We start from the raw sequence: 17,907 nt of genomic DNA, 5'->3' as shown, positions 1-17,907 counted from the left end.
ATTAATTTAATCCTTATAGAAAAAAAAAATAGAATTAAACCTATGACCTTGGGATATCTCAAACTCCTTAACCTGTGTGGTAAATCAACTAAATTATCTCGAAAGTTTGTATTTATTCTTATAATTAATTATCATATTACTTTATTTTTTAAGTAAAAAAAATATGTATAGATAGAGAAAAAAAGTTTATATAGAACCCAAATTAGGGCATATCTCAGTATATAAAATCACAGAAGTAAAATAAAACACTCAAGATCTATACAAAACTAGATCTAAATAACATAGAAGAAACAAAAAAGCTACATGAATAGAAAATTAATTTAATTAAACAACATATTACTATGTTATGGTAGTTTTTAATTTTCTTATTGGAGTAGTGTAAAGGAAATTAATTTAAAAAAATTTAGTTAGATGATTTTGTAAAATAATTACAAAATATATATCAATAATCAATCTATATTTATATAATTTTATAAAATTAAATAATAAATATATAATAACATAAATTAATTAAAAATGCCTTCCCATTGCAGGAGGTTGATTATTATTATTATAAAAAAAGGGATTTTATTTATTTAATTACATATATTTATTTTATTTTATTTAACGATAAGAAGGGGGAAACCAGAAGCATTCCCCTTTCCCTTCATTCAGCCACGTTTCCCTCTCTCTGTCTTTTTCAAAAAACTTACTCTACTTGCAGAGAACGGACGGCGCCGACGACGGCGTCTTGCACCCCTCCCTGGTAAGATCTCTAGGATCCTTCTTCGTTTACTTTTCTGGTTAATGTATCTATAAACACAGCTGTACTTATATACGCGAGTTTGGGATGCAAAATTAACTTCCTTGAACTTAGATTTACTAAGATTTGACTGCTAGATCCTTTTAATTTTTGGATATATGAATCACTGCGGGCAGGGGATACTGATGATTGGTCCCGATCATCGGAACCATCGGCCGGCAGCAATTTTAGGATGAAAGTTAATTTGTAGATCTACTAAAATCTAGCCGTTGGATCGTTCTCATATTTGGGTATATGAATCAACGCGGTCAGGGAATCTGATGATCTGCCCCGATCATCCGAATCACGGGCCGGCTGCAACTTTTAGGCCGAAAATTAATTTTCAGATCTATGAAAATCCGACCGTTGGATTGCTTTTCTTTTTTGGATTTGTAAATCACCACAACCAGGGGAATGTGGTCATCACTGTCGATCGCTAGAACCACCTGCTGGCGTCCGGCTGCCGGCAGTGACGCCACTATTTCTAGTTGCGGTGTTGCTTGGCTGCCCTAATTGGGTTTTGGGCTTTAAGCTTAAAATGTTTTAAAAATGAATGTGGGTCTTATTATGTTAAGACTATGAAATGCGGCTTGATTTAAAATTATGAATTAGACCTTAATCTTTTTAAAATAAAATGGGCCTTAAGTTATAAGATTATGAGTTGGGCCTTAAGTTTACAAAAGTATAAATGGACCCTTAAGTTTATAGAATTATGAGTTGGCCCTTAAGTTTATAAAACTATGAGTTGGGTCTTATTTATAAAATTATGAACTGACCCTAAGTTTATAAAATTATGAATTGGCCTTAAGATTCTAAGGCCCTGTTTGTTGCAGCTTAAAAATTGCAACTTCTAGCTTCTAGTTTCAAAAAAGTTGGGATGTAGTGTTTGTTTTAACTTATAGAATTCTAATTTATAGCTTTTACTAGCTCTTAGAAGGGGTAGAAGCTGGCTTTTTCAAAGCTAGCGTACCCCAGCTTTTACAACTTCTGCTTAAATAATTACATTTTTATGACAATTTTGCCCTTATTTTTAGCAAAGAATTACTCTCTTATCTACGCAATCATGGGTTTTTCTTTTCCACCGCCATTTCCATTTTCAAATCTCTTCCTCTCTCTCGTCATCTTCCTCTCTCTCTATTCTCTCTCTATACTTTAATTAATTTTTTTATAACACTTGAAACTTATACATATACACTAATTAATTTTTAAATTATCATTCTATAACTACTAAGGGTATTATGGACAATTATACAAAAATAAGTTATTTTATAACTTATGGTATCAAACACCACAACTACTTAACTACAACTTTTAAGAAGCTACAGCAAACAAGTTCACAACTTATTCTAAGTTTTAGAAGCTATAATCTAAGAAGTTATAAGCTATAATTTCTTTAATTAAGCTGCAACAAACGGGGCCTAAATTTATGAATTGGTTACCTATCTTTAACATACATTACTTACCACCCTTACAGTCCTATTTTTAATGAATTTAGCACGATTTTATTAAAACAGTAAAAGTACTTAACTATCCATAGGTGAATATACATATATTTTTATGTTAATATAACGTATATGTGAGGATGGGCTATGTGAATACACTACAAGTATGGCACTGTGCATGTATTAACGTACCTGTCGTTTACACTAACATGCAAAGCTTATGTGTAACTACACAACCTGTACAGTGTGCATTGACACAACTACTCTTGTGGGGATACAATAACGTAGCTCAACAAATTCCATAATGTGAGATTCAATTCGTTTGAACCAATGTAGCAATAACCATTCTAGTGTCTGGCACTAGAGTTGGCTAGGCACTTATTAAGACACACTTACAGATTTCTATTTTTGCTATCCCAATTTTAGTTTGCTGATCTTTTGTCCTTGTTATTGTAAGGTCTGATACTCTAAACTATACTCAGCCTCCTCTTCCACCACAAGCTTGACTTCTCTGTATGCTAGGTGATTAGAAAGGCTATGTTATGCTTTACTTTATGTTCACATGTATATACTGATGCATCATGTACTCTTTAAACCTAATCATCTTGCATGATTTACTTATGAAGTGCTTTATGTGTCAAATGCTCATGAAATATTTTCATCTTAATGGGATAGACACTTGCGTTATAAGTATACAATGATGATACCCAACTGTTTCTTTGTATTTACTTTGCATAACTGGTAATGGATATGATGTTTATAGGTGATTTCAGTACTATGATGACATAGGATATCTCATTCAAACATTAGTAGGAAAAACTAGTTTACAACTCTGGTATTCATAGCAGGACAATCAGGTTACTGTGACCTTGGCATTCTTTAACCATGTTTATGACATTATATTGTGAACAGGGAATGGTATGCATTAGTGTTACTGTCACTCACCTTAGGGATGCCACTATGTACTATTGTTATTATTATTATGGCCTTTCTATGCCAAAGATATGTGAGATGGTGTTACTAGTTGTTCCCATGTTTGTTGCATTCATGCTTTATATTGTGACTATTAGCAGATAAAATGGTTTTCAAATAATAAAATGCATAGGGAGCTTAAGTACCCTGTCAAGCAGGTTCGTAGCTAGTTGAAAGGGCATTGCACTGCTTTGTGTACTTACTTTCCCTATAGCATGTTTTCACACCTATACTATTGTTAATTATTTTGTTACTATGGTACATAGTATTATATCAGCACTCATTCTTTCTTGATTCTTGCTTTACTACATCCTCTTCTTATAGGCATAGCATACCTAGCATACCTTATACCTGCGAGCCTGTAAGACTTACTCTATCAGTGTAGCTGGCTCTTGGTATGGACCCCCCAGCTTCCCGGTCTTGGTATTTTTGTTTTATAGGCATGCTCTGCAAGTGCACACACTATCATTTTGTTCCTAGCACATGACATGGTCTGTACCTTTTCTTTGGGTTACTATTGGTACATTCTTTTATACTGTTATATGGTATTTTGCGATGGCTTTGTCTGTTGTGATGTTCGTATCTTGGTTATACAAGTTAATTATATGGATGTTCATTCTCGTCTCATTTTTGGATTATGGTTTATTGTCATTTTCATTGATCATGAGTATTAAACATCTATTATTTTGTGGATGTTCATGTATCACAGTCGTACACATGGTTTACTAGTCCTAAGGTTGGGGCTGCCCTGTCTTGGGATTAGTGCCAGTCGCGGACCCCAGAATTCTGATGCAACACCATTAGTCTATTCATTCCTTAAACTTGAGTGGTAATGATGGGATCTACGAGGAAAGCAATTGTTGAGTAAAGACACTCTCAAGTAAGCTTACAGAACCTTTTACCTTAGCTTTCTAAGGCTCAATCTGATTGTCTTATTTGGCGGTAATAATAATATATGTAATCACCAAAATGACAACTTGACAGGTAAATAGCAATTCTCTGTTGATCAAATTTGGCCCTTCGATTTTCTGTGATTTGGATGAAGATCCTTGTTGGATTTGAAGGCAAAAATGCAAAATCTTAGAATTCCAGCAATGCCACTGTAGAGGAGAGAGAGCTGGGAGAGTGAATGAAGGGAAGGAAAAATGAGGCTAAATTGGAAATCGTTGTGGTGGTCCATTCACAAGCACAAACCCTTACTCGCAAAACTGATTGTCTTGATCCTCTTGTTTGGACTTGCTTTTAGGTTTCTTTCCAACAAACAATCTGAGATTTTTGATGTTGCAGAGATTCCTCATATAGAGAAGGTGAACACTACTAAACCTGAAAGCCTAGTTTCTGTAGATTTGCTGGGGCACGGAGATCAAATTCCCAAACACGGTACTCAGATTTCTCCTTTTTTTCTATTTTGTGAATTTAATATTTCCTTGATTTCAGCAATTGCATGTGTAGGAAGTTCAAATCAACAGAGAAACAGGCAATGTAGCAGTGAACCAAGAATTCATATAGAAATTTAGAGAAAAAAAGGGGAATAGCATGTTCTCTTTTGGAACAATAATTTACTGATTCAATAAGTTGGTTTACTTTCAAGTTTGATTGATCTGTACTGTTGTATTGTCTCTTTGAATGAAATCATGGACTTATGATGTATTTGTTAAATCTCAAATAGATAGCTGATTCTATTACTGTGTTGAAGGTTGATTATTTTTACATGAAACTCAATGCAGAAATATGTGATATTTTTACTGGGGATTGGGTTCCAAGCCTGGTTAGTCCCCGTTACACTAATGAGAGTTGCAACATAATTGAAAGTCATCAGAATTGTATTAAGAATGGTCGCCCGGACACTGCGTATCTTTATTGGAGGTGGAATCCACGAGATTGCATGCTGCCTCAACTCGACCCTGTGAAATTTCTGAAGTTGATGAGGAATAAGAAATGGGCATTGATTGGTGATTCTATATCTCGAAACCATGTCCAGTCCCTGCTTTGTATTCTGTCCAAGGTAAATAATGTTTCTGTTGTAAACTAGTGTTTATATATGTGTGTGGGTGCATATGCATGGGCCCATGTGTCTTTGTGATTAACTATGTGACTTCTTGCTTTGCATTCTCCAAATGTAAATGTCATCTGTTACAAAATAGCACTCACATGCATGTCTGTGTGTGTGTGTTTGGGATATTTGAACAAAGTCCTCTCTAGATCCTTCCTTCCTTTCTAGAAAACTAATGGATTTTCAACAAATAAATCACATTTCTCTTCTTATCCCTACAACTCTAGTTTCATTGGATATTTGATTATGTTTCGCACATTGGAGCCAAATGTTTAGATAATGGCATGGGTTGTTTTTTTTTTTTTTTTTTTCATTTCATTTTGGTTCTCTTTGAAAGTTGATACAATGGCTATAAGATTTTCCATAGATGAAGTTAGGAGGTTTTGAAAGATTATTTATCCGTACTCACAGTTTTGGTGTTTGTTTTAGACTGATCATTCCGAATGTATTGCATCACTTAAAAGGGTTGTGTCTCTTATTGGACTTTTCTGGACATGTTCAAGCTTGGATAAATAGGGTTGCGTTAGATAGCTTGTGCTTGGAGAAGAACTTATTCTCAATTCTTAACAAAAATGGTCCTTTAAAGAAAAATCAGTTAACATGACTTGAACAAAATAAGTATAGTGATTAATGAAGGTTGATACTGTCCACATAGAAGCTGATGCTTGGGTTGATATGTATATCTTTTCATAAGTGACTAGGACTTAGATAATACAAGAAATGCATATTATAAATGTTATTGCGCTATGACCTGTAAAAGAGAGAATGAAAAAGGTTTGTTGGAGATCCAGGTAAAGGGTATGGATTAGGAGTGTTGGTGTTTGAATAAAAGAAGGATAAAGCAGCCGAATAATAGGCCTAATAAATCTGAAGCAGATAAAGAAGAAGAAGATAAGTTTTGCTTGAAGATTAACTCTTTTGTATTCTAGTTTATCTGTAACTTATTTAAACTATAATTTGTATCCTATATCTTATATGATTAGGAGTAAAAGCCATAGCTTTACATCTATATATATAGGACTTTCATTCAATATAAACTTTGAGTTTGATTGATTCCATCCTCCTTTGTACCTAAGGCTGTTAAGCTTAGGTTATATCTGTTTTTGTTCATGGTATCAGAGCTCGGTTGCTATTAGCCGAGAATTAAGATATTATATTCTCTTCAAATTCTGAGGATGCAGTTTATACAACTGCAGAATCCTCCTCCATTCCAATCCCTCAACCGACAGCAGTTCCAGCTGCAACAATTTCAGCTATCCCTCTATCAATCGATAGCCACACTCTGCAGATCACACAACACAGATTGATGGAAGAAACTTCCGAGAATGGTTTCAATCTGTTGTGTTGGTAATTAAAGGCAAGGGCAAGTTTGGCTATCTATTAGGGGTTGTTTCTCCTCCACCAAAAGATACGGTTGAATATCAAAGATGGGAGGCAGAAATTCGATAATCATGGCATGGCTTATAAACCCGATGGAGCGAAAGATTGGTCACACTTATCTATTCTACAAGACTGCTAAAGAAATATGGGATGTTGTCCAAGAGATTTATTTTGATATTGAAAACACAGCCTAGTGTTTTGAAATCAGATCATCCATAAGGACCGCTAAACAAAGTACTCTTGGGGTTATTGAATACTATAATGCACTAGTGGAATTATGGCTAGAGATGGATCTTTTCTATGATCCAAGTTGGGCATGTTCTACACACAACCTAAGGTACAACAAGATTTTGGAGAAAGAGAGGATTTTTGACTTCCTCCAAGGCCTTAATGCTAATCTAGATGAGGTCTGAGGCCAGTTACTTGGTAATAAACCACGTCCATCCCTTTGAAAAGTTAAAAGGGAGGAAAGCAAGAAGCGAGTGATGCTCTAGGTAGCAGTTGAACCAAGGGCAAGTTTTGCATTGATTTCAACCAAACTTGAAGATCCTACTAAGGAAAAATAGTGGTGTGAACACTACAATAGGCCCTACTACACTAGAGATACATGCTAGAAGTTGCATGGGAAGCTAGCAAAATGGAAGCCATGGAGTAAAAAAGAAAAATCAGCTTATGTCTCAGCAATAGCCACATTAATAAAGGTATAAATCTAAACCTAACTACTGAACAGGTGGATTTTTTGCACAATCTTCTAAGTAATTCCCAGATTGTGAAAGAGTTAGATACCTCAGCCACCAATTCCACAGCATCAGTGGCTCAAAAAGGTAATTTGACATACTCTTTATGATCTAAGAAACTAAAGGGAAGTTGTTGGGTTGTAGACATAGGTGCGTCTGATCATATGACTGGGTCTACAACTACATTCAATCAACTCTAGCTCAATGATAAGGAGTTGAAAGTTCTAATGGCAGATGGTACTATGGCTTCAGTTAGGGGGAAAGGAGATGTATATGTGTTTGGTTTGTAACTTAAATCTATCCTATATGTGCCAAAGTTAAAGTGTAATTTGTTCTCAGTTAGCAAATTAACCAAGGATATGGATTGTAGCATAATATTTTCCTCTTCTCATTGTGTTTTTCAGGACCAGTCTTCGGGGAAGGTGATTGGTAGTGCTGAGGAGAAAGATGAGCTCTATTAGGTTTTAGAGAACAAGGCTTCTCCTATGGATTAGTTACTACATAAGTCTTCTTTTGCTATTGGTAGTTCTAATTCTGAAATTTTGTTATGCACAAGTGCCTTGGCCATCCAAGTTTTTCATACTTAAGATGTTTGTATCCAAGTTTATTTATTAATAAAGAAAAGTTAGTGCTTCAATGTGAACATTGTATTCTTGCTAAACAAGCACATAGCACTTACCTACCTCATCCACACACACCAGCCAAACCCTTTTATTTGATCCACAGTGATATATGGGGACTAGCAAGAGTTCCAATCTTGTCTGGTGCCCTATGATTTGTTACTTTCATTGACGACCACACTAGGGTTTGTTGGTTATATCTTATGAAAGAAAAATTTGAGGTGTGTGTTGTGTTTCAAAGCTTTCACAAGCTAATCCTTAATGTATTTCAATCCTCTATTTGCATCTTTAGGACTGACAATGGCCAGGAGTACTTTTCTCATCCGTTTACCCAATACTTTACCACATATGGGATTTTTCATTAAAGCACCTATCCCTATACCCTTCAACAAAATGAGGTGACTGAGAGAGAAAAAAACACCATCTACTTGAGGTTGCCCGTTCCTTGATGTTCACCAGTTCCCTTCCTAATAAGTATTGGAGAGAAGCCATTCTAACAGCTTCCTATTTGATAAACCGGCTACCATCTAAAGTGCTCAATTTTCAGACCCCCTTACACAATCTGTTGAGCTTCTTTCCTCATGCTCGAATCCTAAGCTCCCTTCCTCCAAAAGTATTTGGTTGCATTGTATATGTTCATCACATTAGACCTAACCATCATAAACTTGAACCAAAAGCTATTAAATGTACTCTCCAACCCAAAAGAGGTACAAATGCTATTGCCCACTATCAGAAAAGTTCTTTATCTCTTGTGATGTAACATTTGTTGATCATGAATCCTATTACTCAAGTACCTCAATTCAAAGGGAAACAGCAGGGGAAGAAGGGCATTGGGATCCCATTGTTTCTATGCCTATATCTCTTCCCTCTTCTCTTTTACCTTTCTCGGGTGCTAATCTAACTCAACTTATTGTAGCTGATTTACGTTAATCAGTTATAGCTGAACAATCAAGGTTAGAAAGTCCAGAATGTCAGGGTTCGCTTTCAAATTTACTTACTAGCATAGGAAGTCTAAGAGAAGGTCCATTCAAAATGGATACAGATACAAAAATTTCTTCTCATTTCCATATTTGCTCATTATCAATAGGAGCCAAAATAAATGTTACAACATTTTTTACATCATCATCTTGGACTTACCACCCATACATTTCAAAATAAAAGGGTACTAAGACTTTAAATACAAAATGAAACACTCTACTCACGCCCTCAAAACTATACCCATGGATCTTGAGGCCGGGACATCTCCGTACACATTTAACTGGGACTCACCCCAAATAACTATCTTCCTTTTTCCTAGAATGACAAAAGAAGTAAGGGTGAGCCACGAGGCTCAGCAAGTATATAGCAAAGGGAAGCATCAATAGATCGATTTATGAAGGCATGAATAACTCAAAGTCAAGGGAAAATCACTACCCGACATTTGGATATCAATTGGATTCATGCCTTCTACACTTGACAACAACATCCTCAAAGAAATACAATTTCTTACATTTTATCAAAACACATTTTCAAGGTGAGCCACAAGCCTCAACAAGTGTTTAGAAACAACTAAAAATGGATACGATTAGCCTTTCCCTGAACATCATGCATATCATGCCGTATATGGAAACACACGTTAGTCTCATATACATAAACGACACACAATCCATGCCATGTGGTTATATAACACGATACCCAACCATAACATAAATGCATAGATGCACACATAGGGTCCTTAGGACCCACATAAAATGCAGACACTGGCGCCCAATAACTGGTATACAAACCTGCTAGCAGCCAAGGGCAGGCTACCAAATCAATAACATGAACCTAAGGCTCTCATATCACATCCACCTCCATCATCATCACATGCTGAAGCACTCACAATCACATCAAGATCACAAGCTGTTGTGGGACTCAAACCCTCCAGTCTTACACATCATAAGATACAGTTGTTGTGGGACTCAAACCCCCAGTCTTACACATCACAATCACAAGCCAATTTCCACCATTATCATCACCATGCAATACAACACATAAGGAATGCAATGGATTTTGCAGCATTAACGTGATGACAAGGCCCCCATAAGCCAAGCATCAAGCCATGCTACGCCCACATAGGAATTCACACACACGAATGCTCTAATGTATATGCTCGCCTAACAGACACAAGTCAGCACTCAACAGGCCAACCATGTCATGCCAATGCTCACTCTCCCAATACATACAAAGCATAACCCTTCAATGAATGCGACCCATGGCTCAACATCATAATGCGAAGCAATATAGTAACACAATGCAGCCACAAACAAAGTTATAACAAGTAACAATCACGCACTCTCAATTTTTGCCCACAAAGATTCTTCGCTATTTCAGACAATTCAACATTTAAATAGGTTCCACCTCATCAATTAAGTGCAATTATTTGATAATATTGATAACCAGATTAAGGTGGAAGTATTTGTTCCCAGAATTTAAGATTGATCGAATTTTAAGGAAGGAGAAAGCTACGAATCAAGTATACATTTCAAAGGAAGCCCACATGCTCAATGGTTGCCCAAATGGTTCAAATCCTATACCAAATCAAAGCTTATCGAGTTAGGGTCGCAACAAAAAAAAAAACAGAGCTTAATTTTGATATGGACAAAAAGTTATGATTTAAAGAGTACAATGTTTCGAAATGCAAGTTTTTGTTGAGCTAGTTTTAAAATACAGAGTGTAGGTTTCGAAATATAAGTTTCTGTTTGAGAAAGTTTCGAAATACAGAGTGTAGATTTCGAAATATAAGTTTTTGTTTGAGCAAGTTTCGAAATACACGGATTATGTTTCAAAATTTTCAGCGTGAATAGTTGACCAAACTCACATGAAACTGAAAACCCACGAACTACAAACACCCAAAACACCCACAAACATAACCCTAACCCCCAAGTTGCCATTTCTTGAATAAAAGATGGGGAAAACAAGCCCCTTAGAGATCAAAACAAGACTCAATGACACCATTGAAGGAAATCCACAAGATTTGAGAAAAATACGGAACTAATACATCTAACTACAAGCTTTCAAAAAACACCATTGAAGAGATGATAGCAAGAGCTTGGATTAAATATATGGGTATACCTTGCATTAGAAGATAGGAGAAAAGGAGAAGGAAGCTTGCACAAAATGAAATAAAAGTGCAAGCAAAACTTGCCTTGTTGATGAAAATCGAAGAAGACAAGAAGCTACCTGAACGCTAAATTTCATGCCACTTGAAGCTCCAACTAAGCAAAAAACAGGGAAGAAGGAGAAACAAATGAAGAAGAAGCAAATGAGAAGAGAAGGAGAGAGAGCTTACAGGAGAGACAAAGAGAGAAGGAAAAATGGGCAAGGTGGTATGGAGGGGGAGTGGGCTGCCAACTGCTCCCCTTGGCTATTTACCCTTTTACCCTGCTCTTTTACACACACCATACACAAGGCATTAAACCCAATTTGGACATTTGCCATTTTCTTATTTCTTTCTCACTTTCTTTATCAACCAATTATGAAATTCCCCTTTTTTCCCTCACATTTTTCATAAAGCATGCCCCTTTTTGTCATTTGCCACATTTCTCATTTTCATTTAATTATAGTGCCACCTTTTATACACATGGGCCCAAGCCCAAATCAATGGCCCAATTAAATAAAATCACCCACTTCCATCTTAGGCCCCAGATAATAACACACATATTTAATTCATTTTAAACCCAGTGGCCTCAACCCAATTTATAAATGAATTTCAACTCTTCAATTCTATTGGGCTTTTTAACCGTTGGCCCAAACCCATTATCCACACAATCATTCTTTAACTATTCACCATACATTGATTCCAAAAATAATATTTTCACTAACGTAACATTTTTGCTAATGGCCTCTTAATCCCCATATTTCAAATATTAAATCCGACAATTAATATCCTCATATAAAAATAATTAATTCCAACATTTAATTCCAATGATGCCTCCAAAATATGACATTCAAAATAAAATTTTAATAAATACTCTAGACCCACTGATGGGTCATTACATAGAACCTACCTCATCTTTTGATTACCCTTCAGACCACCATATCACTCAACCAGTTGAATCTATGGTTTCTAATCTGGAAGGAGAAGCACACTCAAATAAACCTATAAAAGTATACTCTAGAAGACCAAAAGGTCCTGCTCCTCAACTCAGCCAATTATTAGAACCGAAGGATGGTCCAACAAGTGAGGAGAGCACCAAAGCTGACAGTGACATGCTAGATGTTTCTATTGCTATTCAAAAGGGGGTAAGATATTGTGTTAAGTATCCTATCTCTAACTGCTTAACATACTCTAGATTGTCACCAATGTTATTAAAAGCGCGCCTCGGCACCTGAAGGCATTCTAGGCGAGTGCAGACCAAAAGGCGCGCCTCAACCCAAGGCGCCTTAGGCAAAGGCGTGTGCCTTGGGCCTTTTAGCTATTTTTCAAGGTTTTTATTTCATTGTTTGTTACTTTATTTAATTTTTTACTGTTTAGGGTTTAAATTTATTGCTTCAACTACAAATTTGACAATAAGTAAAAAGGCTACTACTTCAAATGCTCTAATTGAATTTGAACTAGATGAAGATGGATAGGGAGAGTTGAAAAAATTCAAGACATGCAATAACAAAATGCAATATTAAGTCACCAAAACAAAGAAAGATGCAAATTCAAGTCTAGTATATTACCTACCAAAAAAATGTGTGAAACTATTATCACACTTCTAAACCATAGAAATCATCCAACAAGAGGAGTAGATGATGTGGAAGAAGATATTAAAGATGATGCTTCTAATGATGAAAATATAGAAATGTTTGATCTTGATGTTGAGGATGATTTTTAGATTATTTAAAATACATAATTAGTTAATCTTAATTAAAATTTAAGACCTATAAATTTTTATACCTTCATTAGGAGTTATGACTTATTTTCTACTTTATTTTTCAAGTAGGATATATATTTTTCTGTTTCTTTTTTAGTAAGCATGCGCCTAGTTCTATCAGGCGCGCCCCTCGCCTTGCGCCTCAAGCTCCAGCACCCTTTTGCATCTTAATGTAACACTGATTGTCACCCTAATTTAGGACATTCACCACAACAATTGATGAAGTGGTAATCCCATAGAATATTCAAGAGGCTTTGAAAGATCCCAGGTGGAAGGAGGCTATTATGGAAGAAATGAAGGCTCTCATTGGCAATCATACATGGGATATTGTTAAAACATCAAAGAATAAGAAAATTGTTGGATGTAAGTGGGTATTTTTTGTTAAATATAGGTCAGATGAAAGCATAGACAGGTATAAAGCAAGGTTGGTGGCACAGGGGTTCTCTCAAGCGTATGGAATATATTATGATGAGACATTTGCTCCTATGGCAAACTAAATTCCATAAGAGTACTGTTATCTCTTGCTATTAATCTTGATTGGGAATTGTTTCAGTTAGATATAAAGAATGTCTTCCTGAATTGAGAGTTAAGAGGAAGAAATTTATATGGAGATTCCACCTGAATTTGAGGAAGGAGAGAACATGGGCAATGTTTGTAAATTGTACCTATCGCTCTATGGATTAAAACAATCCTCAAGAGCATGGTTTAAGAAATTTAGTTCTACTCTTATCAACTTTGGGTACAAGCAAGGGGAAGCAGATCATACTTTATTTACTAAACATGCAACAAATGGAAAGAGAGCTATTTTGATTGTGTATGTGGATGATATTATTATCACTGGAGATGACACTCAGGAGATTATTGCACTTAAACACATATTAAGGGAGGAATTCAAGGTTAAAGACTTGGGAACAATGAAGTACTTCCTTGAGATGGAAGTACCAAGGAGCAAATAAGGTATTTTAATCTCTTAAAGGAAGTGTACTCTTGATCTCTTAAGAGATACTAGTATGTTGGGGAGCAAATCCACCTACACACCTTTTGAAAGAAATTGGAAGTGTGCAGTAACTGATAAGGATCCTGTTGTTGATAAAGGAAGGTATCAAAGGTTAGTTGGGCTATTAATCTACTTCTCACTCACTCGTCCGGATATTGCATATGCTGTGAGTATTGTGAGTCAATTTATGCACTCATCTACTCAACAACCTATGAATGCAGTCTACCATTTCTTGAGATAACTAAAGGGGGCACCAGGAAAGGGTCCATTGTTTCAAAAGAATGATAATAGAGGAGCTAAAGGATTTGCTAATGCTGATTGGGTAGGATCCATAGTGGATAGTAGATCAACATCTGGGTTTTGCACTAAACTTTGGGGGAACTTAGTCACATGGAGAAGCAAGAAACAATCAGTCGTGGCAAGGAGTAGTGCTGAAGCAAAGTTTAGGGCAATTGCCCAAAGCATTTGTGAGTTGGTTTGGTTGGCAAGATTGATGGAAGACCGACGAATGCCTCTAACCCTACCAACAAAACTTTATAGTGACAACAAGTCAAATATAAGTATCGTTAATAATCCTATCCAGCACGATATGATGAAACATGTTAGGATTGATAGAAGTTTTATTCAAAGGGAGATCGAGCAAGGAGGCATAAAACTAACCTATCTACCAACAGCAAGTCAAGAGTCAAATATATTTACAAAGGCCATGTTAAGACCTAGATTTGAGTCACTTATTGGCAAGCTGGGAATGAGAGATCCATTCACCAGCTTGAGGGGGGAGGGAGTGTTGGTGTTTGAATAAAAGAAGGATAAAGCAGCCGACTAATAGGCCTAATAAATCTGAAGGAGATAAAGAAGAAGAAGATAAGTTTTGCTTGAAGATTAACTCTTTTGTATTGTAGTTTATCCATAACTTATTTAAACTATAATAGGCCTAATAAATCTGAAGGAGATAAAGAAGAAGAAGATAAGTTTTGCTTGAAGATTAACTCTCTGGTATTCTAGTTTATGCGTAACTTATTTAAACTATAAGTTGTATCCTATATCATATAGGATTAGGAGTAAAAGCCATAGCCTTACACTTGTATATATAGGACTTTCATTCAATACAAACTTTGAGTTTGATTGATTCCATCCTCCTTCGTACCTAAGGCTGTTAAGCTTAGGTCATATTTGTTTTTGTTCAAGGTTGATACTCTGCTTACGCCATCATAAAGTGAGGAGCAACACGTTCTGATTAGAATGGGTTATTCTTAATTCTGTGAATTTGGAGAACTATTCTTTACAGGCTATCATATGAAATTGAATAACCTGGACTTGGGAACACTTTTCCGGAAGTTGACTAGATTGGACTGTATATTTATAATATTACTTTCTATACTCTTTTTTTGCTCGGTATTTGTCTGTCTGAAATCTAGGGTACTAAAACAACCACTTGGTCTTTTTTAGCATTATTTATTGAGTGTTTTTGTCTTGCAATGTTTCCATTATTGTATTGACTGAATGTATTATATCTCAATTGTTTTCAAAATTTATGTTGAAATTGCTCATATCTTTTAACTGTACCGACTTTATGTTGGTGGGAAACTCTTAAGCATGATATGCCTTATAATAGGCTTAATAATAACCTTATAGAATACATGGACGTATATAGAGATGATTGGTAAGCTAGAATGTATGTAGCTAATCCCACTTGACATGATGCCATTTTTATTTGTGACTTGGTTTGGACTTCTTTTAAAGAAAGCTGCTAAATGGCGGCAGGTTCACCTGACAATACAACATTTTTATGGCAATTTAATGAGTGGGCTTTTGCTGAAATCCCGAGTGAATGTGTACTTTTTGTTTTTTATTGGTTGTTTGTGAATATGATTTTTTGTTAATTTCTGGGTGTTGGATGGGATGATGTTGTGGCTTTGTCAATTTCTCAATTTGTCGTGTTTCAGAGGACCACTTTCACTTTTTTTTGTCTTAGAATTGTATTCCTTGATTCATGCATTGCAAATGCCTCTTGTGTAATATCTGATATTGTTACATGGCTTTATGTTGTCTCAGAGACCTTTTTTGAAGTGTCCTGTAACTGATCAAATTGAATTATTTTGTCCTCAAGGTTGAACCAGCTGTTGAAGTATACCATGATGCAGATTACAGATCCAAGAGATGGCATTTCCAGTCACACAACTTCACTATTTCTGTTATCTGGTCTCCATTCCTTGTAGAGGCTGCCATTTTTGAGGACTATAATGGTGTATCAACATCTGAGATCAAGCTTCATCTTGACAAACTTGATAAGACATGGACTGACCAGTACGAGGGTTTGGATTACATGATATTTTCAACTGGTAAATGGTTTATCAAGACTGCAATCTACCACGAGAACAACGCTGTATTGGGCTGCCATTACTGTCCCAAAAGAAACCTACCAGAGCTAGGTTACGATTTCGCCTATCGCAAAGTCCTCCATAACGTGTTCAAGTTCATCCTTGAATCCAATCACAAAGGAATGATCTTTTATAGGACGACGACGCCAGATCACTTCGAGAATGGTGAATGGTTCAGTGGTGGAAGTTGCCGAAGAACAGCTCCCGTAAAAGAAGGTGAATTCAAGTTGAACCCACTGATCAAAATCATCCGGGACATAGAATTGGAAGAGTTTGAGAAGGCGGCAGCTCAGGCTTCTGAAAAGGGTTTGAACCTCAAACTTCTCGATCTGATGCAGCTTTCGCTGGTAAGACCAGACGGGCACCCGGGTCCTTACAGGCACTTCTACCCCTTCGCCAAGAACAAAAATGCCAAAGTTATCTACGACTGTTTGCACTGGTGTTTGCCGGGGCCGATAGACACTTGGAACGATCTGATTATGGAGCTGGTTATGAGAAGTGGTCAGAATTAGCAGATTGGATGCTGATGATGATGGCTCTTATTTTTGTTTTTCGGTTTTTTCCCCTTTTTTGACAGTTGAAATTGGAATTCTGCAAATGTTCTTCCTGTTGTATTAATTGGTTCACACAATATGTCAAAGCTCAGATTCAATCTTTACAATGTATACCATATAATATGTAAGAAGGGCCTGATGTTTCAGTGAATACTCAAAAGCCAACAGTTTATTGTATTGGTTTCGTTCTTGAATTGGTGGCAATCAATGATAAAGCTATCTTGCTCTTTCTATTGTTGTCTCTATACCTCTTCGCTTCCCAATTGGCCACTTTTCTATTTTTGCCTGAGTGTCCATCCTTGGTTTGTTTTAAGATGAAACGTCTCCAGGAGACAGACCGTAATACATCAGGAGACCAATTATTATCTCCTCCTAGAGATTGCCCAATAAATCCACTTTTGGGGTCTGTAATGAAGTGTGAATATGATAACTTTAATATTTGAAAATTTATCTGATAATTTTGTAAAATGATAGGTATAATATATAAGAATCTTAATCTTAGTTGATTTCAGAATATAAGATATATTTATTGAGAATTCTTATATTTTTTTATAAATAGATGAGCTTTTATTTTAAAATAGATATAATTTTTATACTAATTTTAATATTACATATAAGTCTTTAGCAAATTTGAGTGTCTAACTTAAATATCGAATTATTTGAAACTCTCTTATGTCCTTTGATCATTATCTATTTTACAAAGTACAAATGACTTGATGGCAATATTTTTAAGAAATAAATTTATTGTTATGTTCAAGTGATAACAGTATAATTATTAATGTTTAATAAATTAATAATATTATTAAAAACAACATTTGAAATATATTTTAAGTGAAAACATATTTTGCATAACTATTATGAATATCTTTTTCTTCTTTGAAATATAACAAAAATACTTGAGACTCCAGTCAACTGTGCTATTTGAAAAAATAGATATTCATTCATTCTAAGTTATTTATTTATTCATTTCATCTACCAAATCTCATATATATATATACTGTCATGAACAGTTTTTTCTCGCAAAATGACTTAAATTATGAAAAATAATAATAATTTACTAAAAATAAACATTTATATAAGTCTTAATCTTGAAACCCAGCCAAATTT

The 17,907-nt window shown here is 35.5% G+C and overlaps 1 protein-coding gene across 1 annotated transcript; it reads left to right on the top strand.

The window, feature by feature from the left end:
• The first annotated feature begins 613 nt into the window (after positions 1-613).
• LOC127813398 (protein trichome birefringence-like 23) lies at positions 614-17,045 on the top strand. The gene is made up of 5 exons (XM_052354352.1): positions 614-745; positions 3,905-4,075; positions 4,180-4,575; positions 4,923-5,200; positions 15,976-17,045. Exons 3-5 carry the CDS (start codon positions 4,341-4,343, stop codon positions 16,756-16,758), a joined length of 1,296 nt encoding a protein of 431 aa, XP_052210312.1. The 5' UTR covers positions 614-745; positions 3,905-4,075; positions 4,180-4,340; the 3' UTR covers positions 16,759-17,045.
• The last annotated feature ends 862 nt before the right edge of the window (positions 17,046-17,907 follow it).

Source organism: Diospyros lotus, chromosome 11, assembly GCF_014633365.1.
Source record: "Diospyros lotus cultivar Yz01 chromosome 11, ASM1463336v1, whole genome shotgun sequence".
Classification (NCBI taxonomy): Eukaryota; Viridiplantae; Streptophyta; class Magnoliopsida; order Ericales; family Ebenaceae; genus Diospyros; species Diospyros lotus.
This window is presented reverse-complemented; position numbering and strand designations above follow the sequence as displayed.